A 22,747-nucleotide genomic window follows, 5' to 3' on the forward strand; every position below is an offset into this window, starting at 1 on the left:
TTGTAATGCACCTGAGTGATGATATACAGTTGTTTGGAGATAATACAGGATGTCAGAACAGGGACTAGGAGTGAGGATTGTCAGGTCTCCAGTTTTCCAGTGGAATTTAGCTGCTTTAGGCATATTAAATATTTCCTTTTTGGGATGTATTTCATTTACATATCTATTATTTTCTTAAACGCCAATGACATTAGATACTTTATGTAACCTTTTGTTGTCTAAGTCTTCAAGAATGAAAACCCCAACTGGAACACTAGGTGATCAGAATATATTATTTTTGTTTATCAATATTCTTACCAAGTCTTAGCAATTAGGGAACTAAGAGCACATCAAAAAGTCCTCCAGATTATAGGATTATGATCTATGATGAAGTTTGGAGGCTTAAACCCCAACTAACTTTGCACAAACACAAACACCTGCATGACATTTATACTGGCAATATATAACTCACAATACCAACTCTGAGTATCCATTCATTTATTTTTCTTAACTGTTATTGATTAAGAACAGCAGGTGCATGAGATCCCAGCTTTACTGGATGAAAGGCAAAATCTGGATGGATCCCCAGTCCACCACAACGCTAACACAAAGTAGTCCAACTGCAAGTGGTGTTATCAATCTGATCCCAAGTAAATACAGGGCGAGTGCTGCCAATAACAATACAGATAGCATTAGTATTAACTACTAAAGCCAGCTTGAGTAGGGCAGAGCCATGTGAAGGACTTACTTATTATTATTATTATTATTATCAATTTGTATGCCAATGTCATTTTTACTTTTCACAATATTTGCCAAATATTCAACAAATAAGCTTTTTTATCTTTTGCCAGATAAAAAATCTGCTATAGTACATCCTACAGAAATGCACTGCAATTGTGTGTCCATTTGGAAGAACTGAGTAGTGAAAAGAAGTGAGCAGTGAGAATGTGCAGTCACTTTATGAGGTGATAACGTGGTCCTGTGGGCAGAAAGGATGACAACCTGTGTTCCCCATCTTGCCCTGAGTTCTTCATAAGACAGCGTTAACAGTGTATGTTTAGAGCAACACTCTAACCTTGAGGGCATTGTTGCACTACAAGGGTGGAACATACCAATCTTTGTTAAGATCCTCAACCTCAGCTGTCATCATAGGCCTCTGGTGCCGGAGCTGTCTGTCTGCAGAGACAGACTGAGCCAGGTGACGTGCTCAGAGACGACTGCCTTTCTGCGGCTGCACTGGGATGCATGTGAAGTGAGGTTGGGTACGACAGAGTATTAGGGCCACATTAGTTAGAAAACTATATTGCTGATCATTTCGAGATTAAAATCGAAAATGTATTTTGAGAAAAAAGTTGAAATGTGGAGATTACCTTAGTTGATTCAAGATAAAATTGCACACTTGCTGTACACTCTACAAAATGCCTTGTTTAGGTGATTTAGTGAAACAAATCGATCCTCTTTATTGGGTGTAACCATCGACAACCTTTCATCTGTCCATTATAAGCCATTTCCAGCTTTTATGGTTTTAAAAGCAGGTCTGTTCACAAACCAGAACCTGATCAGCCTGCATCCCATTATATTCACACAGTTTCCAAAGTTGTATTTTGTCATTTTGATATTATATTGAAACCCATAAAGGCTGATGCTCCACACACTCAATAAACTACATTTATTGCTTTTTTTTTTTTTTATTCAGCATGACAGCTGTTGTAGCTGTGCTGAAGTGATTGGAAAGAGATTTTTCTACTGATCAACTTAGATTAGGAAGCAGTGTTTCTTTTAAAATCCAAGTGTTTTTGTTCTGAGAAATGAAGCCTGTTCCACTCAGCAAGCTGCCCTTCTGCACAGCTCAGCCAGATGACAAATGACTGCAGTCAAACCCACAAGGGCTGAGGCTCCATCCAGCCAAATGCATTGCTTTTTTAATCAGCACAGGTATCAATTAGCCGTGATGAACTTTGAGAGGCAACACAAACACTGTCTCTGTCTCTTTGGTCGATATTCCACAAAAAAAATCATTCACATGTCATTTAAAACATTTATTATATAGAATTAAAATATGTTTTTCTGTTAGTACACAAGACCATTTCTAATGGATCATAACAAAAATCTTTTGATTTGATTTTCCTGTTACTAACATTAAATACTTCAATGTAAAATGTGTTTGTGCTTTCAGAATAAATTGTGATTTTAAAAAATGCTGTAACTGATAAGAGTGGCTCACTCTTGGAACATCTCCATCTTGTGGTCACAGATTGCATTTGAGCTGATCTGAGGAGGAGCTTTCTGACAGATTTGTTGATGAAATAAGTGGAATATTTGGTCCCATGCACATCATAGGTCAACAATAACAAACAGTTAAAATTAAAGCAGCTGGTTTGCAGCTTTAAAAATCAGTGTTTTATAGTAAAAATGAGAGTTTAAAAAGACTTAAACTGATCCATCACCCTGTCCAGCCACCTTAAAGGACCCAGAGGATTAACAAGTTGTTGAGAGGCTAGATGACGATAGCTGTCACTGTCCAAGGAAACAACTTACAATGTGCTAATTGGGAATAATGTAAAGGGATTTCTTAGCAGGATCATGTTGTATCACTTGAGAAAGTCTTTCAATGCCACAAATTCACACCTCGGGTTTAGCTTTGACCTGGCCTCCCAACAATGTCTCAGCTGTCTGCATGCTTCTTTGTAGCCTTATACATGAAAACACTGTGTTGTGGTATGGTATACTGAAGAGAGGACTGTGTTTGACTTGGGATTTTAACTGATGTTGAGGGTTTTTTTATTTATATATATTTTTTCATTTTATATATTTAAATTTTCATCAGGCTAAACACACTAGTAGTAAGAATATCATATCCCCAGGCAAAACGAAGCCTTGAACCTGCATTCTCGCTTTAAGCCACCAGATGGCGATAGCCGTGGTTGCAAAAAGACTTGGTCCTATAGACGTCTAAAGGGGAGAATAGCTTTCTCTCTTGACCTCTGTAAACATTTTCCTGCTGAGCTGACCATTCTTCCAGAAGCACATGTGTGAGCTCAGACTCTGACACTTGATGAGAAGGCCTGGCTCGCACTCTCCGCTCTAATTCATCCTAAAGGTGTTCTGTCAGGTTGAGGTCAGGACTCTGTGCAGGCCAGTCAACTTCTTCCACATCAAACTTGCCTTAATGGACCTTGCTTTGTGCACTGGTGTGCAGTCATGTTGGAACAGGAAGGGGCCGTCCTCAAACTGTTCCCACGAAGTTGGGAGTATAAATCGTCTAAAATGTCTTGGTATGATGAAGTAGCAAGAGTTCTTTTCACTGGAGCTGAGGGATGAGTCCAGCTCCTGAAAAATATTATTGATGCAGGAATAAATAACAAGTTACCGTTTCAACTAATTTTAGGGTGTCTTCCTTTGCTTTCCTTTTCAGATTTTTGTAGGAATTTGACTTTTTCTAATATGCTGTTATCATTTTTAGTTTGCATGTCCTGCCTCTAACTAAAGAAGACCAACTATATACTGCATAGACTCATAAGGATCAAACCCTTACACTATAAAGTATATTGTGTCTCATGCTATCATCTTATGTGCCCTTGCTACTCGTCCTTTCTTGTCATAGATGGGTGGTCAGCCTCTTGGAGAGCATCGCTTCTAAGCCAGCTGGCAGATCAGATTTTCAGAGACAGCGAGAGGGCTTTCCAAAACAGATCAGAGAGATTAAACAGCAATTCACACTGAGATATGATCAGGCCACCGCTTTATGTGCCGTCACCCTTCGCAAAATATAGACCCAGCAGAAATAGTCCTGTAGACTGATGAGCTTACATTAATGGAAAAATGTTTTATACCTATAATCACATAATTCAATTAAACATCAAATTTAAGACTGTGTGTGTATTTCATTGTTTTTCTATGTACATACTATGTATGTCAGAGCAGTAAGGCTGAAATAATCACTCAGTTTTCACTAAAGACCATCGCTTTATTTTCACGACTCAGCCACTTATTTAATTTGCTTAGTGAAGCAGCACAAAGAGACAACATCTGTTATACAACCCTGCGCATAATGGGAATTACAACGATTCGTTAGTATTTTAATCAAACTTGTTTGATTGTTTGCTTGGGTTAGCTGAAAATCCTTTCTATCTGCATTTCAAGAAAATCAGTTTTCCACACATCCATTTTACAAATATGCCTCCAAAATGTGTACAGAATAGGAAACGTGGATCATTGGGGTTTTGATTTGGATATAGATAAACCGAAAAAGCCTTGTTAGCAACTGTGAGGGGAATATGTGAATAATATGACTTTAAAATCACCAAGAAACTTCTAGGCCAACTAAACCCAGAGTTACATGACCTCTAAAACATCAGGGAGCACAGGACAACGAGGACAACATGCATGAAAAAGGAGATGCTGAAATTCCTGCAGAACAAACAGACAAAGAAGAACGGACAGGAAGAAACTTCCAAAGTGATTCTTCAATTGAAGTGTATACATCAAGGTGCCCGAGTCAAAACTGCTCACATCATACTTTTTTTAATCAGTTTTATTTGACATGAAATCAGGCTATAGTTAATTGCATCACACTCATCGTTGAACACATCATCAATGTTGTCAGACATAACATTATTCGAGCCAAGTTTAATCATAGTGATAATAATTATCAGTGTATAAGTGTTAGGATTTGAGTGCAACGTACACAGGAAAAGAAAAAAGATGTACCAAAGGCTGACGGGGAAAGAGACCATCAGCTGAGGTGTGCGTCCTTCATAATTAGTGCTCAGTGCTCAGAGTCCAAATTAACCAAAACCTCCGTCCTGTTTAAAATCACACACACACAGATTCACACAGGTGTGAACTTGAGGGGGGTAAAATACACTCATACACACACGGTTGAATTTGTGCCATACGTGATACGGCTTCAGCCAGCATACAGACTGAAAACCTCGCAGGAGCGTGCTTGAGGAGGAGGAGTCAGGGGTTAATTTGGAGCTCCGGGGCCCTCTGCAACTCCCATTCAAATCCAATGGAGTGTAATCATCAGGTCCTTTCTCCAGCATGAATAAACATTCATTTAAAAATAACAGACAACCTCCGTCATAACTCCACGTTCAGCTTCAGAAAAAATAAAGTAAGCGTGCCGGTTTAAAGCACGTCACCGTTTAAAAACTTCTACTACAGTTTGTGGTACCCGTCTGTTCTCTTACAGCTGAGACTGGTCATCTAGAGACGTATTGACTAACTATTAGCTTCTGAGGACATACATAAAAAAAGCCCTTCAGTGATTTCAGACATGCAGATAGGAATGTTGTGACGGTCAACAGCTTCACTGTTATTGAATAATGACACCAGAGAATGGAAGGTTCATTCCATGTCAACCCAATTTAGCTTAATGCTTCTGGATAATTTACTAATTAAGCTTAAGAACAACATAAATATAAACAGACATATAAATACCGCTGGCTCCAGGCCAGAGTCAGTGAGTGGATTTCCACCATTTGTTCTCTGCTCAGAGAAGTTTTAGCCTTTGTTCCAAATATTTATAATAGCTGACTTGTTCTTCCCTTGATTTTGAAGACTTCAATCAAATGATTCAACATTATTTTAAAAAAAAAAAAAAAAAAAAAAGGAAGAGAGAAAAAAGATTCAAAGTGCTTTTCCCCACTGCATAGCGTACTGTACTGTAAGGATCCAGCCACAGGGTCTGCTTTAACAAAACTCAGATGCCCCAGGAAGTTAAAGAAACTAACTCTAGAGTATTTACAAGGCGTTTAACCCCGACAATCCTGTCAAGTGTTACATCACATGTCTGAGAACTGTGGTTCCTCCTCCGCTCGGAGAGCTAGACGGTTTTACGACAAAGCTCACAGAAAATGGTACAAAACTGACTTTTGTACAGCTCTGAGGACTTGTTGTGTCGTCATACGCAGCAAACACACGCAAAAAAAAGAAAACAAACACATGATTCCAGGTTAAAACAAATGCTAGGAATAACCGACGACTACTCTTCAAGTCAAATATGCTAAGCAGCTAGCATCTCTGTGATGGACACACTCAGGATGGAGGATGGCGTGCAGCAGTGGGTGCTGGTGTGTTTCACGCGGCGGGGGCGGGAGCCGCCGTCTGGCCAGAAAGAGATCGAGATGCGTGTGAAGATTGTGTGTCTTCACAAGGACATTAACGCACATCTGAACGGCGGGAAAAAGTGAAACACTAAGATGACGGCAGCTCCACCCAATCGCTAACGTCTGTAGCGATGATATGTTAAAAAGCTGAAAGTCTGATCGCTGTCATCAGTGTCGTGGATGCTGATCGGTGATGATCTGTTGCAGCCCTTTTCTCTCCGTCGCTCTGGGTTACCTATTAGGTTTTTATATTGCTTTGTCTGTCCTCTACATGAACATGATTGATGAAAAATGTCCTGGCTGTAAAAGTGAGTGGTGTTAACAGAGTCCGTCCCTCTGTGTATTTTAGGTCTCTGGGTTGGGGGTTGCCAGCAGCGGCACATTGTCCCGTCTCCTCCTGCCCAGCGGGGGGCGTCTGTACTGCTCACCGTCGGCCAGCGTCTGGGGCAGCGGCTTCCTCTTGCTCTCGGGCAGCAGCAGGATGGACAGCACGGCCAGCAGAGCCAGAGAGGAGTAGACGACGTGGTGCAGGAAGTAGCCGTAGTGATTTCGCAGGTCCATGAGAGGGGAGCTGAGACGGCCCACGCAGCCCAGAGCGAGCACGGCTCCTACACCGCTCCCTCTGCACACACACACACACACACACACACACACACAGTTAACTGACAAGATTTACTTACACTTACTACAATTTCTGCTTATCCTTTTATCAATTATCATTTTTAATAATAATAATAATAGATTGCATTTATATAGCGCTTTTCTAGGCACCCAAAGCGCTTTACAATTCCACTATTCATTCACACACTGGTGCAGGCAAACCACAGTTGTAGCCACCGCTGCCCTGGGGCAGACTGACAGAAGCGAGGCTGCCATATCGCGCCATCGGCCCCTCTGGTGAACACCAGTAGGCGTTAGGGTAAAGTGTCTTGCCCAAGGACACAACGACCAGGACAGAGAGAGATGGGGGATCAAACCAGCAACCTTCCAGTTACAGATGAGCTTCCCAACCCCCTGAACCACAGTCGCCCCATTTTTCTAGTTTTCTTTAATGGTAAACATGCTGACTCAGTTAAGCCTTTTGTTGATGACTAACTAGGTTCAGCTAACAAAGCTGTTGTGTTAGCCCAAGCTTATTGTAGTTAATTACAACTAAACTAAATGTGAAAAAAACATTTTTATTCAAAAATAAATTTAAAAAAATGTGAAAAAAGAATCTAAAATTAAAATTTTGTGAACTTAAAAACTTCTTAGTTTTAGTATTTTAATTTATTATCCCACCTTGCCTCATAAGGCCGCCACGCTCATGATTATTGAGACTTTGGACGCGAGCTTTCAAACTGTGTGTTTTTTGTTATGCCTGTACTGATGTTTCTAAATCTTCCCTCTGGTATGATCGCTGAACACATTAATACTTGATAAATAAATAAACAAATAAATAAGCAAAAAATAAATAAAACTAAAGGCTAAACTGAAATGACTAAAGCTGCTCTGGAAACCAAATGAATTAAATTTAAGTGAATTAAAACAAAAAGTCGAAAACGAAAGAAAAAATATTTACAAAATGCAAAACGCACAGCTATAATAACTATAAAGATTTGATGAACCCAAACTCATTAAAAGTCTCAGCTTATTACATCTGTTACAAATAATGATTTTTTTAAGGGGGAACCAATGCCTCCTTTTCAGGCCTCGGGGAGGTTTTCGGAGCAGGTCGTCCTTCCCGTCGTCTGTTGGGCGCTGATTGTTTTGCCCCCACACAGAGTTAGAAACGATGCTTGTTTGTAGCTCTCACTGTATTTCAAAGTATTCTCATCTCTCTTCTCCACAAAGTCAATTATTTTCTTAGATAACAGATCGATTTTTTATACTAAATCTGGAAAAATATTTTCATTGTTTTTGAAACTCCTCCTACAACAAGACAGCTGTTGTTGTGGTATCAAATTGTTTCATTTCCTCTCTTTAACATTTGCTGCATTTCACATGTTGTGATTCATTCTGGCAGCTCGCACACGCTCTTACTGACAGAAAAACATCAACGCCTTCTACGCTGGCATTTGTTTTTCACCTACACTACAAGAAGGACAACATCGTAGTAAAAGAGCTGCAGAGTGACTGTAGAGTGCTGCTGTGTTACCTGATGATGGTAGGCATGACCTCTGCAGTGAAGAGGATGCAGAGGGAGGCGGTGGCTTGGGAAGAGAAGAGACCCAGCACTGAGAAAATCGTGATGGCCGTCTCACTGAGATCTAACAGGGAGGAGGAGAGCAGGGATAACCTTTGAGGTGTAGCATTTCTACCATGCAGATAATCTATCATGACATTAGTTTTTCTAATTTATGAATCAAACTGCAACATCTTGCTTCCATGAGCCTTCGCAGACTCAATAAACATCCACTGAGAGGATCCACTCGAACACTCACCACTGTCCTCTCAGGCTTTGATGCATGATTAAAGCTCAGGGCCGGACACAGCTTTGACTTTGCTGTCACTGCAGTGTCCTACATAAACTGAAAGCTTTACTCTGTTTCAGCCACAAGGGGGAGACCAAGATTTGAGCAACAGCAGATGCAAGTTTCCACAGACAATGTTGTGGAGGGGGAGCAAAAATTAAAAAACACAGGTCGGGTTTTTCCATTAACAGGGCTGAGTGGTTTGCTCCTAATACACTTCATAATGCCTGAAGTGAGAGCAGTAGGATGTGTGAGAGGGGTGGATCCAACATGGCCCCAGAATCAGCATCAAATTAAATTCCAGTCAGGATTTAAACAAACAAAGATTTTAATCCGAACATAATGGCTCTCTAACAACAGGGTACTGAAGTGAAACTGTGCCCACCTTGACTTTTATTAATAGCCTTCCTTACTTGACTCTAGATTTACTTGGAGAAAACTATTCTGCTACCAACTAAAGCCGGCTTACACTCCATGAGTCCCAGGAGGATCAAAGAGGCCAGCCCCGTCATCGTCATGGAGAGAAGCAGGATGCCGCGGCGACCGCACCTGTCCACGGTCGTCCAAAGCAACAGCCAGGCCCCACCGCCTGCACACACAGAGAGCAGGTACGTCCAATAGAAGCTGGGGGCGGTGCCCCTGACGTCACCTCGGAAAGAGCTGTAACAGTGACTAATGCCGTGAGAGATGAATCTGAGGGAGGAAGGGCAGAGAAACAAAAGAGTAAGCACTCGTGTTTCCAAACAGGTTTTAAATAGAAAAGATGAGCGAGCAAAGGTGAGTCTCGCAGCACTTTAAGCATGAAATATGAGGCAGCGGCAGCCAGAGCTGTAAATGAGACACTGCGCAAACACAAAGGAGTGACTCCAAACTGCTGCGTTGCTGAAATAATGTCAAGAGTGTGAGATGACTTACGAGGTGAAGCCGAGCACGCACATGTTCTTCCAGATGTTCCTGCTGTGGAAGAGCTCAGGGAAGGACAGGTGGGGCTTTGAGGAGGGGGCTGGCTCTGAATCCATCTCTGCAGAGGAGAAAAGAAAAATTACAGTCGGGTAACACAGACGAGGACGGCCTGACCTGGTTCCTCGCTGATCAATCGCTCGCTGTCAGCTTATTACTAGAGGGGAAAGAGACGTGCAGGAGGACACGTGTGGAGTCTCAATCTGGCCATAAGGAGGCCATTTAATAAACTGTACAATTACAGTAGGAACCACAGTGATGTGTTCATTACATTAGCATTTGTAAGCTGTGCAGAAATGTTTAATAAAGGATCCAGAACATGAGACAATTGAACTGTAAGTCAACAGCCAACTGTGAGGTTTAAGAGAAAATGTCTCGTTGATGTCAGAGATCAGAGGAGCTCGGCCAGACTGCTCTGAGTTGATATGAAGGAAACTGAAGCTCAAATAACCGCTCATTACAACCAAGGTATGCAGGAGAGCATCTGAATGACCACAGCTAAGAGCAGCAAACTGAGATTACGATTGACAAAGCTCAGCAAAACTGCCTGCTCTCATGGGACGGGATTTCTGCCGTCACATACAGAGGGACGTGTCCGAATTTGATGTAAACATATACACATCGATCCGTCCTGCCTTGTGGTGATGATGTAATGGTGTAAAGGATATTTTCTTGGCACACTTTGGACCCCTTAGTAGCAAGTGAGCATGCCTGAGTATTGCTGCTGACCCCGTCTATTCCAGAGTGTCTGACGGCTACTGATGGCTGCTTATCGCAGGACCACGTCACAAAGCTGAGAACGTCTCAGACTGGCTTCCTGAACATGAAACATGAGTTCACTGTCGTTAAATGGCCTGCACAGTCACTGCAGTCTAACAGACAAACATGCACGTTTGGCTTGTGGTAGAACTGGAAATTCACACCATGCATGTGCAGCCGACAAATATGCAGTTATCAGCCAATCAGAAACACTGAGTGTGTAAAAGCATAGGACTAAGTGGAGAGAGAAATTCAAGGCCTTTAATGGATCATATGAAACAAATGAAACATGATGTTCTTCATCACCTCATGCTGCTACACGTTTTCCGACTGCAGCGAGACCTCACTACAGAACTGTCCTTCATCTGTGTCTGCCGCTCACAGACGTCAGCTATAAAAACATAGTTCAGTCTTATTGTTAACTTTGATATGCCAATTATGTGTAGGTGGTGCCATGAAGGATTATTTTATAGCATGCCCTTACAGCACATCTTTATCATCTTGTTGTGATAAATATAGGTCAGAGTTGTGTAAGCCTCATCTAGCCTCAGGTGCTGAGATACTTCTCCAGGAGAGAAACACGGCCAGCAAATACATTCACACCATTTCTCTTTAAGACTTGTTGCTACATGAAACATTTCCGCACGTCATCAGTATTCCTGAGTGTCCTTCCTGCTAGCGTGACAGCATTACAGTAACCACCCAAATAAATCCCCATTTTAATTTGATCTGAACTGTAATCACAACAAAAGGAGATGTTCTTTGATCACTTTATCTGTGAATGAGAGCTCGACATAAAAGAATATGAACAAATTTAGGTTAAAAGCTTTGTGGGGGTTTTAATACACTCAGAATGGAAACATAAAATGTCGATTTTGCAACTATTAACAACTATCAACCTCAGTACAGCTAATGCTAGCAGAACACAGAGGTTACTGAACAGTGCAAAGTTGACACACAAACATATTTGACATGTAAACAGTGGCAGAGCTCAGTGATCGCCTGGCCTTAGGCCATCTTTTAACAGCAAGTCATTACGTCCCATTATGTTTCCATTTTAATGCAGGAACCATCCGCTCTTAATAAATCATGAATAGTAATTGAGCATCATTACCGCTCTTGGAAGTGGTGCGTGAGAGGGTCATATACATTGAAACACACGGCCACAGTTATTCCATAAATAATGCAGGCTTCGTAAGCCGAGCACCTGACGCTGAACCCTGCAGTGAGGTAAAGTGGGAATTTGTTCTTCGTTTACAGAACGAGGATCTAACGTCAGTGCTGCAAACACACCTGTGAAGCTCTCGTCGTCCCTCACGTCTCTGTTGGAGTTTCTTCTCTCGCTGAATGCGTTCATGTCTGAAGATCGCTCCGACAGAAGGAGCCATCGAGGAGATTCTGGAAACACCCCAGGAACTCTGCAGGAGGAGGAGGAATATACTTTAACTCTTTGATCTCAGGTGACCTTTACTCAGCACTAAAACTAATTAGAAGCTTTAAGGTTTTGTTGCTTTCACCTGAATTTGCTGCTTCGGTATAAAAACTAACCAGTGCGGGTCACAAAGAAGCAAAGTTTTATAATCCTCTCTTATTAAAACCTGCAATTCGCTGCCAGTAATCTTTTTATAATCTCTGATAATGCGGTATGTTACCCAGATCTGAGAGGGACTGCGGACCTTAAACAAAGGAGCTCTAATATGTTCTGACACCAGCTTAGTGTGAAAAGGGGATTGGAATCAATACCATCTAACAAAGCTTTTAGCAAGTCAGCTGGCATCAAGGCACTACGCGAAACCACTCCCAGGTTCCTTCATGATTCAGAAACTAAAAGCCTGAGTAAAAATAACAAGAGACACATTCCTACCCGTAGCTGAGAAAGAGTGTTAGTGGGGCGGACCCAGCTCCCAGCAGGCCCCTCCAAGATTGGCACCCGAGGGCCACGGCCAACAGCAGCAGCTCCCCAGCTACAGTCGTCAGGCCAGCCAGCGTGGTGGCCATCAGCCTGAGAGACGGCTCACACAGCTCCAGACCTGAACAAACAATGTCAAAGCTGACTAATCTTTTATTTACACTTTTCAGATTCTGAAAGGTTAAACATTTAAAAAAAGAGAATATAAATATCATGTGCCCCAAGACTTGGTTCCATTAAAATATAATGCAAGCTAGAAGAAGTAGATTTGATCCCTGGGCCTCATTAGCGGCACAAGGAAAAGGAGAGAGGAATTACTGAATTGAGACTCTCTGAGATTTCAGGTGAAGTTCAGGTAGGTGACTGTACTGTGGAAGAAACCATCGGTGCATGACTGTTTGCATATTACAGTGTTTGTTCCTGTGTGATGATCCGTGGGTTCTGATGAAACAAATGACGCCCATCCTTCAAGGCTGAAACACTCACGGGTGATATACAGAGTAAGATAGACTCCCGCGCTGGCCGCCGCCAGACAGAAACGCATGACGATGAAGACAGAAGGGTACGGGGAGACGCACACGAGCACCCCGAACACCACCGAGAGGGTCAGAGAGGTCAGGAGGGTCTTGGACCTGCCCAGCCTGCAGGGAAGCACAGAGATACAGACACACGATTAAAACTCAGCAAAGTAAGCAAACCCAGATTCAAATTAACAGGGATAAATTAAGACACATGTACAGGAGCAGATGCACAACAACATAAATCACACTGTACTGCTGATAATGCAGCAGCTACTCGTGTGCTTAAATATTAACACGGAGAGGGAATAGAAGAGAAAATAGGACAGGAGTCTACTGACAGAGTTTAGACACAACAGGGAGCCACCCTTTGAAGTCTACACTTTTACAGCATCATTAAGCATTAATGCTGCCATTATACTTCCAGTTTCATGTAGTTTATCAGACAAACAAATTAATCAGAACAATTTAGAGCTCATGAAAAGAGTTAAGAATAAAAAAATAAATAAAAGAAAGAGTCTAAGAAATGCTGCAATCACAGAGGCTTACGGAAGCTGCGTTTCCAAAAACAGCTCAAGTGGAAAGCACGACTGTTCACTAATGAACGATTAGCCAGGTATTGTTTGCTTGTTTAGTTTCTAACATGCAGCTTAGCAATGCTCCCTTTTCTTCTTCATGTGCCCCCAAGGAGGCACCATTAATTCACTGGTCTAAACAAACAAATGCTATGCTCAATTGGTCAGCAAATTAATGAGAGCTGTTAGCTGATTAAAGTGGCATCATCTCCCTCGCAGTTCCCCCCAAAAACTAGAGCTTCCCCTTCAAACGACACACACGGGTTCACTTGTGTGACTCATCCGAAGCCACTGAGCAAAATAAAGCATGCAAATTTAGCATAAATGTATTTGCTATTAATTGCTTGTGGGAGGTAAATTGTTTGTAATACAGCCATGAGCTTTTCTTGAGTAAACAGCAGTATTTTTCCTCCATCACAAATTATATCTTACTGTGATAAATAAAAAGAGTTTATGAAATGGCATTTGGGCTGTTTGATAATAAATTTCTCTTTTGGCCTGAGGCCACAACTTGCTGTTGGATAGAGGAGGCACTGGCAGGCCACAGTAAATCTATAGCCCATTTCATTCTGCAAACCGTGCTACTTTTTCTGAGTGTGTCTCTGTGTGCTGCATGACGACTGTGAGGTAATGAAACTGCAAAGTAAGAAGAGGACAGAGAATAATGAGGAACAAAATGATCTGACAGCACAGATGTCTGCACACAGACGGGCTGGCTTTTATTGGAACATGTTCCCAGGAAGCATGCCCATGTGGGCCCACGGAGGGTAACTGTGGGTGAACTGTGGGGCTGTGCAAAGGGCACGCTCACATTTATTGTGCACAGATGCCACAGCAGTGTTGCCCTTTTGGGGCGCATATACAGGCTAGTTCATGGAGGTCACGGTTCAGTTTTGTCCTTTTGGATCCCCACTATGGACACCCCACAGAAATGGGCCCCTTGTAGGTTAGCCCATAGCAGTTTGGGGTCCCTGTAAAGGGTTTTCTGTGGGAAACCCACAGTGGGCCTACAATGGGCCCCACTGGATGCTCCTCTCTGCTAAATGTGAGCAGCCTACAGTCAGCCCGCACTATGGGCTGCTTCACGGTGTCCAGATGTGCCCTACTAATCACCCCAGTACTCAGCCCACAATGGGCTGCCATTGTGTGCCGTGTGGGTCTGTCCACAGTGACCAAACAAGAAAGGCACAAACAATCTCTCCAAACTGCCTCAGTAACTTATTAACTCACTTTTTGGCTGTATGTTTTGTCCTTCCGGCTGCCGAGTGTTCATTCCTGATGTTTGCTTGCCATGAAAAACAGACCTGCGGGAAACCCTGATGGGGGTGTGTGTGAGCATACACTACCTGTCAGCGGCGTAGCCCAAGCAGAGACAGCCAGTCAGGACGCCCAGGATGAAACACACCTCCTCCACTGGGACCAGCCAGTACTGACCACACACCAGATCCCACTGTGGAGGGAGAGAGGTCTGTCAGTTAATATCCAATCAAGTTAGCAACAAGCAGTTTCATTTTCTTTGTAGATGGTTGGTCTTCCATCATCTTTCCAACAAAATCTGCAAAGCTTGTGACTGTTTAGTAACTTGTAACATTTCCTAATGGGCGTGACAGTAGACAGCCTAGCCTTCACTGAACTGCAATAAGCCTTCTCTGCTTTCTCCACATGCATTGGGTAAAAGGCCGACTTTAAAAAACATCCTGCAGAACTACTCAAAATGTGGGACAGGGAGACAAGAAATAAAAATGGTGACATCTGGTCAGCCTGGACAGTGGTGCAGAGTCGTGCGTGTCTTCATGTAAGGTTACTGAAAGAAAATTACTGTTAAAATTACTGTTAGAAACAATGATCCCATTATTATCCATTTTGAACCCAACCCCAAGCAATATATTTATACACCTCACAGGTTCAGGGGACTGGTTGAATGCATCAGTTGTCACAGATTGCTTCACTGCTGATATTTTGGGGGCATTTAGCAACAAGACACCTTGTTAATTATACTTTGCCCACTTAGTGCTTTTTCGCTTTTACAGTTTCATTTGGTAAATAATTGGTGTATTCAACAAAACTGCTGAATGGCAGCACAAGACAGTACCTCCTTTTTTTCCTCCTGTCCAGTTGAGCTAAATATGAATTAGGTTTGATTAATGGTTAGTACTGTACAACATGGCACCAGTGTGGAAGTCTCCATTCCTGTGTCGGACAAATTTATAAGCTGAAAAACAAAAAAGATTTTTGCTTGTATAAAAGTCTCTTTCAGTGTAGTTTAGAGAAATCATCCTTTGGCTCCTTCAACTCTAACATCACTAAACACTTTCGTAATTATTTTATGGGCTCACTCACTAGTTTCAGGTCATTAGAGGGAAAAATACTCAGCTCAGGGATTAATAATTAACCTCACTAACCAATGGATGACATCAAGGTGACTGCCTCCATCTTGTTTGTGATCTGTGTTTTTCTTTAACTCCCTGATCATTTAACAGCATCTTATCCCCACATTTGTTCATTTAGAGGCTGCATAGTGTCTGCCATCTACTGCAGTGTAAATATAAAAATAAAGAACATCACCTAAAGTAATTAAATCTAAATTGTTCACATCCCTCGGTAATAACCACCACACAGCAGTGGAGTTAAAAGTGGCTACAACACCCTCAAAAGACAGCTCAGTAGCACAGTCTAATAAATGTATAAAGGGAGCCAGTACGCTTGACTACTAATTAATAAATGTGTTATTTGACTAATTAAATTAACAAAGTCAGAGATTTTAGTTTACAAAAAAAAAACAACGTTTTTTTCTCTGACATTAGTTCTGGTCCATTTATGCATTTATGCAAAAATGATATATACACTCCCTGGTGTAAACACAGCTGTCTTACAATAGGGAAGAAAAGCCCATTAGACAAATACTAGAAACACAGGAAGACGTAACGACATTACACACATGCATGTGTGTGGTCACGATACATAAAGCATAGTGGGTGTATTGCTATAATCACTGGTTAGCACCGCAACAATAAAACGGTACGAGGTTCACTGAGTGGATTAGAAAACAAATGCCCGTGTGACTGCATGAAGCAGTTCAGCCACACAGAAAGTCAGCACATCTGTTAAAAAGGAAATAAAAAAATAAAGATCTCTGCTCTCAGATCCGAGTTTAATCACATTAAGCCGACCCACTGATTTGCATTTACAGCTGAGTCCTGCTAACGTCGCTTCCTGTTGGCTGCTGAAAGCAAAATGGTTTTAATGATCTAGAGGGAGACTGAGCAGAGGGCCGTGACTTTTTTTTGTTATTTAAGCGGCCTTACATAATTGGAACCCGTGCACAGAAACATTAAAGCCCGTCACATAACATCAGCTGTCCCGTTGCTGAGACACGCAGTCACAACAGTGAACACCATGCAACCCGGAGCGCTCGTACGCGTGGAATGCTGTGGAAGACGAGGATGAGGAGAAAATGCGCACAAACAAGTCCTGAAAGCTACCAGGCTGGTTTAGAGAGAGAGAGAGAGGACCAGAAAGCAGCAGGTTTGTGCCTCCAGTAATGAACAAAACCTGCAAGCATGTCCTCATAACCATCAGCATGAACAACCGCTCTAACAAACTCGCAGCTCACACGTCACAAATTCATAGTTTTACATTAAACCAAAGACAAAGGATGTTAAATATCACTGTTTTATATTTCAACAGGCATGGCAGTTTGTGTGCATTAGTTTATAGATGCACAGCATAGAGGTGGTAAGTAAAGTTTGCCTGTATTAAAGTGATGGTCTTTATTGACCCGTGGCAGCGATGAGGCTGATCAGAGGCGGTCCTGCTTCCTGCTTGCCAGACTGCCAGCAAAGCAAAGCAGCTCTGGAGGAACGCTCAATCACCCTGTCAGCTAGCCTGATGAAATATGTTAGCCTGACTCTAAAAGCTCAGGGACAGAGAAGACTACAGGCATACGCTTCTGCTAAAGTCTTCCAGTGTCTTCAGCTTGCTGCAGTGGTATGGGGTGGGTTACAAGCTAGCTGCCCTTACATCATAAATTAGAGCTGGGTGTGGTTCCCCACACGTGGGCACAAAAAAAGAAACAGGCCAAATCGTGATCAGCCTGGTGAGAAAGGTTAGCTGCCATCAAGGCTGCTAAAGACATTAAAAAGACTGGGCTGACAGTCTTTGAAACAGAGGTCTGGGTGAAAACGCACATCAGCGTATGTCAGAACATCACACACAGAGTGGCTGATATCATCAAAAACGACCGAGACAGGTAGATAACAGTAGTGATGCCGATAACTGGCTTCATTTTTGTGAACAAAACGAGCGACATCAGTGAGAAACAAACCTCCACTAGCATAATGAGCTGAAGATAATCTTTCAGCCTGCCTGCTGGCTGTGTACACACAGATTACATGAGACGCAAACTGCAGTGTAAAGACTGGAAGTTGTTCTCACAGCAGAGAAACAAATGATCAAGGCTACTCAGTTTTAACATCATAAACACTTTAAAAAATGCACTCCTGTGCTTGTGCACAGCTTGTTCCGTCAACTTAACACTGGATTATAATGTTACAGCATACAATACGCTGTAATAGCCTTAGTTTCCGATCATTTTCTTCTCCTTCTGTGGCAGAGTTAATCTGATTGTAAGCAGGGTCTGTTCTCCTTTAGCGAGGTGCTGATCTCTGACATTCTAGGCATGTTTCTCTGAAGAAACATGTCTTACAACATGCCAATATGACGTGGGTTAACACACATTTCTGAATGAGTCACTGGATTGTCAAAACTTGCTTTGCAACCATCATGTCAAGCAAATTGTAAAAAACAAAAACATCAAGGTGCTCTTCTCCTCATGGTCAAACTGGTCAAATGAAAGAGGAATAAGCACTGGCTGCTTAAAGATCCACAAAATAGGCTTTGATGTGTGAAATTAGCACCTTTGAGGTCTGACCTCTGACAATTCAGACAAGACATCCCTGAAAGCTCTCTCTCTCTCTCTCTCTCTCTCTCTCTCCACCTTGATGGCATCGATTGAACTCACATTTGTCAAAGACTCTGTGTCTATTACCCATCTTGGCTCAACAATCCTCCACACGGCCAGAGCTAAATGAAAGTCTGATGATGCTGTGACATCATAGCAGTGGCCAAAACTCATCCCTAGCAGAGCTGCGAGGGCTTCGAAATGATACCAAACTACTCAGCTTTACCAGTGATTCAACCAGAGAAGGATGAAGACCCAGAGAGTGAAAATGCTGTACTTGAACACGAAAGAAGTAATAGGTTAAGCAGTATTGCATAAGGAGCAAGAGCAGACTGGGATATGCTGAACACAGGTTATGGTTACAGTTATGACCAATCAACAAGCTCTGATTTCTTCACACACATGCATGAAGAAAACCTGCATAAAGCAGACCTCTGAAGGGTCAAAGTTTCTGCTCCGGGCTCTACGACCTTCTGTTTGGCATTTTTTCAGAACTAAGCTGGTTCAAAGGGAGCGGTGCTAAAAGTGTTTGTTCTAGATAGAAGATAAACTGCACTGAGGCCAAGTATAAGATACGGAAGGATTCTTTTTTTAACATAAACCATGCAAAGCTACTTGAGGAGGCCCGGTAAAAAAAATCCTCCGAGCATAACCGATCCATTTAAGTGTGCAATGTTGTCAACATCATGCTTTGAAAAACGGTGAAGGTAAGAGAACAGAGGTGCCATTTAAAGTTAACAAGACGACGCATTAAAAAAAAAAATGTGATCCTTCAGAGGAGCTGCACGGCAGCTGTCAGGAGACTTTTTGTCCAAGTCGTCAGTATATGTGCAGCTGTATCATAGTTTTGCACGGCATTGCAAAATAGTGAGCGTTCATGATCTGCAAGGCTATGGTGAAAAAATATAGTATCATTTTTTTTTTATGATTTTAAGGCCCTTAAGCTACACCTGAAAAGACCCTTCACCAAGCTAAAACAATCATCCAGGCCAAGACCATAATTAGAGAGCTTCAAAGGATCCCACAGTAAAGCTTTACCTCAGTGACGATGTTGTTCTTCAGCCCCTCTGTGACGTTGTAGTCCCATCCATTCTCGCAGTCCACCACAGCAGACTGGCTGCTATTGGTATACTGCTTACACTGGGACGGGCCCCCGCTGTCCCCGGGCCGTCGCCCCTTCTCCCAAGGTACTGAGGCGTTCAGCACTTCAGGCGATGGCAAGGGGCCCGGCAGGTGGCAGTGGTGGTGAGGGGGGAGGGTGATGAGAGGGTCCGAAGAGAGCAGGAAGGCCAGGAAGAGGTTGGGCAGGATTGAAAGCGCAATCAGCACTCTCTGCTTCTTCCGGCCCAGAGCCAGCACCATCACTTCACCGGTGGGGGGCAGCGAGGGCGGCGCGGGGATCGAGGAGGAGGATGGCGCTGGGGAAGAGGGCACAGGGGAGGAGGGGAGGGATGGAGGGGGAGCTGGGCAAGGAGATGGGGAAACTATCGGCGGGGAGTCCGGGGATGTCATTGCCGCTGGAGTACTGAAGGCAAAGGACCAGGAGGGAGGACGGTGAGCAAGCTGGTCCCCGGGCAGAAGAGTAGAGCTTCGGTAAAACTGTGTGAGCAGAAGGTTACTCGTCATATTACAGATCAAGCATCAATATGGGAAACAGATATGACACTCTGACATGTCAACAACGACACAGTCCACTTTGCTGCTTCAGTTTCAAAGCTAAGCCCATCTTAATAGAACAAACACATCCACTGTTTATAGATAATAGATAGAGATAATGTTATCCGCCAGTGCTGCTGTGATATCGGAAGAGACTTCCTTTCCTGTGTTACAGATCCTCTCAGAGCTCTCTGCATCACGCAGCAGAGTAGCCACCACTTTGATATCATTAATATGTAATATTCACCCAATTTTTCAATATCCTGCCCTAAACATTAGCATCAGCTCAAGAAATCCAGCACTACTCAGGCTCTACCAGGAATTCTTCATCAATTCCTCTTTCAATTTCCAACAACACGAAAGAGATCCTACATTTCCCATGATGCAACTCGTAGCTGCTCTCATCGCACCTCCAACTTTCTGTTTCTGTCTTTGAACACAGGCCCAATTCATGAGAACCCCTGAAGGTATCACTGCATGCTAGTTTTGAAGTGATCACAATGTGTGTGAGTGAAACAACAGCTCTGTTGGACTGCACGCAGCATAAGCTTTGCAAAGTTTTACGATGACAGGTCAGTGAGGCAGTGCATTTACTCCAGCCACTGCATTCGTATTTATGTGATATCGTCAAACAAAACTTAAACGTTCCGTTTAACCTGAAACAATCAGAGCTCTGTGTGTGTGTGTGTGTGTGTGTGTGTGTGTGTGTGTGTGTGTGTGTGTGTGTGTGTGTGTGTGTGTGCAAACACCTGTACAGAAAAAGAACGAGATTCTTTCAAAACAAAGCCTGATTATCACGAAGCCAAGTATGTCTCAGTGTGGGATTTTTAGACAAAACCACCAATTTTAATAGCATCACATTGAGCTTTAGGGAAGTATAATATATATATCCATTACTATTATAATCCATAGCACAAGAAATGTCAACATAAGCCTCTAATTAGTGTGTAGAAACTGTCAGCTACTGGCTATAACACATTTCACAGACTTTGTGATGCCAGTCACAGCCTGACATGTTGTTGTTTACCCTGAGCTAAATGGAAAAGCGGTGGGTGTTCTCAGGGACCCCACTAGCAGTGTGCAGCAGAGTGCTCCCCCTCAGCAGCAGTCTCCTCTGCAGGTGCACATGGTGCCCCTCCGTGGGTCAACGTCATCGTGTTTTCCTCGCACAGGGCCAGGAAGTGTTGCTAAGAAAAAAAGGAATCCCACAGGGTTATATAAGAGCTTTCGCGCGAGGAGGGGAAAGGACACGGGGGGGGGGGGGGGGGGGGGGAACAAAGAGGGAGGGGGCTGGCTGGGCTGTACGCCGGACAGAAGAGGAGCAACGAAGCAACGAGGGAGAGAACAGCAGCGTGATGTAGGGGCGTTAAAGCAGCTGGGCCGGGCGGACTGAGCAGACACCTGCCCCGGCACACTGGACCAGCACACACAGTCAGTGTTACACACCCCTGTGCGGCCTCAAAACAAAGCGCACACTGTTACTCACCCTTTAAAACGACGCTAACTGTGAGCCAAAATCCTGCCACCCGTCGTCTCTCTGAAACATCCCAAACATCGCGGGCTTAAGAGAGGAGGACAGCGGATGAGTTTCACCGCGTTCACACCGTCTCCTCCGCTCTGTCTGCCACACAAACAGACATGTCTGTCCTGGAGAAGTACCGCAAGGCTCGGATGAACACAATCGTTTGCCTTTGACACAGGCAAGGACACCGGACTCTCCGTTAGTCCCTAAACACAGCCAACGTCCCTCCGCCGCGTGAGCATATGATGATGCCGCCGGAGGAGGGGTTGATGCTCCGCTTGCTCCTTCACTCCCACCGTCGGTTGCTGTGTAACGGTGTTGTTTAGTCCAAGTTTATCCCTGCCGACATGACACAGAATAATTCAACAATAACGCACAACTGTGCCCCGCATCACCTTAAAGGGGCAGGCGTCGGCAGGAAGTGGAGCGAAGGACAAAGACCGGGTGGAAAACTGCGGAGAGCCTTGTCTGTTTAAAGGGCAGTAGCTCCGCCAGCGGCGAGTCTCACTTCGAGAAGAATCGGCAAACATCGCCAGAGCGACAGCCCCCTCCCTCCGCCCGCTCCACTCAACCAAAGATCGTGTATAAAGAATGGGCAATGACTCAGCAACAGATTTAGCCACATTGGAGAAGGATTAGTTTTATTAACAAATGATTTTTTTTTAAGCAAAAGCATGAAATTATTAGAATCAGTAGTTGTATTAAACACTTCTGTTAGGAGTTATTTTATTACAGGGTTAATTAATGAATCACTCGGATAAAAGTCTTACCGGGAGGAAACTTGTTGCTCAGTAAAAGTAGCATACAAAATCAGCAGCGGAGTGAGATATCTGTTTATGAGTGCTCTCTCTCTCTGTCTCCTGCAGAATGCCTGCATGGAGCTGCCTGCCGCATGGTGGAGCCATAAATCATAGAGAAGAGGCAGGTGTGAGACAGTGGCACGGCTACAGAGCTGCTTTCAGGTGAAAAAAAAACGAGAGACAGTTCATCATAACTTATTTATGATATAATTTAAATGTGCACTCACTCTAATGGTTGATAGTCCAGAAGAAATCAGTGATCCACCATATTATCTTATCCTATTATCTTATCACAACAGATTTCATTAGCGCATCCACATGTTTCATCGTGACTCCTGATAGTTTTATATATATATATATATATATATATATATATATATAAATATCCATTGGCACACAAAGATAACAGCACTTTGTGCTGTGTCAGCCGGTAATGACTGAAAGGCTACACATGATGGCACCATCACGGTTTGTTCCTCTGGTGATGCAGCAGCAGCAGCCCGCCATTAGTGCAAGAAGTCTGACTTCAGTAGATGTCACTTG

At 43.2% G+C, this 22,747-nt stretch overlaps 1 protein-coding gene across 2 annotated transcripts; it reads right to left on the reverse strand.

The window, feature by feature from the left end:
* Positions 1-3,964: 3,964 nt before the first annotated feature.
* slc22a17 (solute carrier family 22 member 17) lies at positions 3,965-21,922 on the reverse strand. 2 transcript variants are annotated; one of them, XM_006809414.3, is made up of 10 exons: positions 21,369-21,922; positions 19,265-19,825; positions 14,613-14,716; positions 12,660-12,814; positions 12,129-12,294; positions 11,558-11,682; positions 9,461-9,566; positions 9,015-9,238; positions 8,230-8,341; positions 3,965-6,714 (listed from the first exon to the last, which is right to left on the reverse strand). In XM_006809414.3, exons 2-10 carry the CDS (start codon positions 19,736-19,738, stop codon positions 6,438-6,440), a joined length of 1,743 nt encoding a protein of 580 aa, XP_006809477.2. In that variant the 5' UTR covers positions 19,739-19,825; positions 21,369-21,922; the 3' UTR covers positions 3,965-6,437. The 2 variants fall into 2 exon arrangements, with proteins under 2 accessions (XP_006809477.2, XP_087702158.1); XM_087846032.1 differs by lacking the exon at positions 21,369-21,922 and adding an exon at positions 20,910-21,138.
* Between the last annotated feature and the right edge of the window lie 825 nt (positions 21,923-22,747).

This window comes from Neolamprologus brichardi, chromosome 9 (genome assembly GCF_056152115.1).
Source record: "Neolamprologus brichardi isolate AB-2024 chromosome 9, ASM5615211v1, whole genome shotgun sequence".
Taxonomy (NCBI): Eukaryota; Metazoa; Chordata; class Actinopteri; order Cichliformes; family Cichlidae; genus Neolamprologus; species Neolamprologus brichardi.

Excerpts from the sequence above, each read along its gene's own strand:
- slc22a17 (XM_006809414.3), bottom strand. The coding sequence starts at position 19,738 with ATGACATCCCCGGACTCCCCGCCGATAGTTTCCCCATCTCCTTGCCCA. Across the intron at positions 12,295-12,659 it reads TCTTACTCTGTATATCACCC|GTCTGGAGCTGTGTGAGCCG; the intron begins GTGAGTGTTTCA and ends TTGTTTGTTCAG. Across the intron at positions 11,683-12,128 it reads ACACTCTTTCTCAGCTACGG|AGTTCCTGGGGTGTTTCCAG; the intron begins GTAGGAATGTGT and ends CTCCTCCTGCAG.